The following is a 2,500-nucleotide window of genomic DNA, read 5'->3' as shown; positions in this document are numbered from 1 at the left end:
CATCCCCAATCTAGCCCAAGGTGCCTCACTCGCTCCTTTACCTGTTCACCAGGAGGTCCCAGCGGAGCCCCGAATACGGCTCGGGGCTGGGGGTCGCCCAGCAGTCATTGAGGACCAGCACCAGGGTCGGGTCGTTCCGCTTCAGGACACGAACCTCCACAAACACGGACTCCCGGAGCACACTGACGATCGGGTAGTCAGTGGCCACGTACCAGCTCCGGTAGGCAGCATCTGAAGAGACAGATAGATGACAGAGCGCCACTATGTGCACACACAGCCTCAAGTTGGACACTACTCGCCATCATTGAGCACTCGCTACCTCTCGCTATTCTCAGCTCCAGAAGCAGAATGCCGGCCTCAGTGACAGGCAGTGGCGGAGAAAGGGTGTAAACTCGGGGCTTCAGCTGCACTTCAGACTCCTGGCTTCCCGTGTAACTGCACTGGACATGGAGCCTGCAACAGAACGGACACGTATGTCTGCACAATTCAGCTCCTCCCCACCTCCAGCCTCTCAATGTGCTCCCATTCTCACCTGAAGGGACTGTCCCGGCTCACCGAGCCCAAAGCTGCATCCAAGATCTCAAACTCAGCCAACACATCCGTTTCATACACCACATTCACCCCGTCCAGCTGCAAGAGACACAAGACGACCATCAGTAGCCGACTCGCAGCCAATGATGGGGTTCCCAAGTCACAATACCTACCCGCTGAGTAGTGCCACACTCAGTGACTGCGAACTGAAAGAGCACAGTGTCTACAGACACCACGATCGGACTGCACTCAGCTCCGTGTCCATCCTTCAGATGCACCGTTGTCAGGTTTACAGGAGGCAGCGTTAAATCCTTGGAGATGGCGATCAGAACGCGCCCATCCTTGGTACAAGCTGCAAGAGAGGCAATGAAAGGCGCTTGGTTTCAGCACAGGGACGGTTAGACAGTGGGACAAACTCCATACAGCTCACAGCCATGTTCTGCTATCTGTTCTCTCATTCTCAATCAGCTGCTGAAGCGGTTAACTAGCAGCCACACAGCACTGCTCTGGCTGTGCTCCAGAGGCTGGCATCGCAATTGAAAGATCAGCTCTACATCAGGCTCTCTGGGGACCTGGGATCCTTCACTCCGCCCTTTGCATCTTCCTGTCCTCCAGCCCGCCCAATTCTAGCCTCATCATCTCTTCTTCAGTTCCCTTTAGCAATCCTTCCTTCACTGGCCACACATTGAAAACCATTGTCTCCTTCAAAGCAACCCCTTCACCTGCTCAATACCTTAGGGAGGGGATTCCCTCTTCAATCATGTCAGTCGGTGCCAGCTCAATCTTGGCTCATTTAACCAGCTTTACAAATACGGATAATTGAAGCAGATTTAATCCTAGCAATCACAGAAACTAAAGCTTCAGGGGAGGAAAATACAGATTCTCCCAGTAAAGGCCGAGTCCATGTGGATTGCAGCTGCTCCTGGGGAGTCCAGCTCTGGACTATGGACGGAGCGAGAATCCACCCACCTGGCAGATTATCCAGTGAATAGAAACAGGGCGGCACATCCCGGCTCCCAGCATCAAAACAGCAGCCCATCCGCACACACTCACTGCCTTCAATCCCCGCAAATCCACACTCTGTGCGCAATTTGGGAGACAGCCAACATTTCTGGGCGGAACACATTGTAATCAATAACAAGCCTAAAAGCCCTACTCCATCCATTGGAACAAGCGGCTCCTCCCAGACAAGTGAGCCTATGGAGCCGACTCCCCCCCTTTTGACCCTAGCGCTGTTGCAGCCACAGTAAATGAGTTTCCCAATCAGACTGACACAGAGTCCGCGGCCCACGGGCTCCTGATCATCAAGCCGCATTCCCACGGCTCACACAGACATGGGGCCTGTTTTGAATCAAGCACTAAAGGTGACCCTGGCTGGAGAGACAGCTCCACAAGTCACCCCACTGAAGGACACAGCACTCATCCAATTTACACACAAAGTCTCATGAATGAAAGAAATGTTGAATTGCCAATGATCATATTGTTGTTTGTGTGAATTCCACACTGGGTATGTCTTGGGGCAGAGAGAGGCCTCTTCCATTCCATAGACACTGGGGAATATTGATTCAGCTCCAGAACAAACCCCTCTCAGAGAGCACATCTACTGCATTGTCTGCTTGTGGTCTCAGGGGATTGGACACATCCGTCATCTAATACTCTTCCATGTGGCTTTAACTCAGTTTCCCATGTCTCCACCAGTCCACCCAAGGTTGACATTGGAACAAAAACAATTAAACTTGATTTGGACCAGCATCCGCAACCTGTCACCCCATGGCCTGGTTTATCCCCAACTCCACAGTCACCATCAAACCAGGGTATTAACCCTGGCTCAATGACGAGTGCAGGGGGGCATGTCAGGAGCAGCACCAGGCAGTCCCTAAAAATGAGGTGTCAACCTGGTGAAGCTATAACACAGAACGACAAGTGTGTCAAACAGCATAAGCAGCAAGTGATAGACAGAGCTCTGTGT

General features: G+C 52.4%; 1 protein-coding gene across 1 annotated transcript in view; it reads right to left on the bottom strand.

Annotated features, from left to right (window-relative positions):
• LOC121275744 (zona pellucida sperm-binding protein 4-like) overlaps window positions 1-1,639 on the bottom strand; it is a 19,754-nt gene extending 18,115 nt beyond the window's left edge. The window contains exons 1-5 of the mRNA XM_041183338.1: window positions 1,501-1,639; window positions 705-883; window positions 533-630; window positions 320-453; window positions 42-231 (exon numbers count right to left, since the gene is read on the bottom strand). Of these exons, the coding sequence (XP_041039272.1) occupies window positions 42-231; window positions 320-453; window positions 533-630; window positions 705-883; window positions 1,501-1,570 (671 nt within the window). The 5' untranslated portion in view covers window positions 1,571-1,639. The remainder of the gene's footprint in view (window positions 1-41; window positions 232-319; window positions 454-532; window positions 631-704; window positions 884-1,500) is intronic.
• Window positions 1,640-2,500: the final 861 nt, after the last annotated feature.

The sequence above is a fragment of the Carcharodon carcharias genome, chromosome 3 (assembly GCF_017639515.1).
Source record: "Carcharodon carcharias isolate sCarCar2 chromosome 3, sCarCar2.pri, whole genome shotgun sequence".
NCBI classification, from domain to species: domain Eukaryota; kingdom Metazoa; phylum Chordata; class Chondrichthyes; order Lamniformes; family Lamnidae; genus Carcharodon; species Carcharodon carcharias.
Note: the sequence above shows the minus strand (reverse complement) of the source record. Positions and strands in the feature narration are given on the sequence as shown.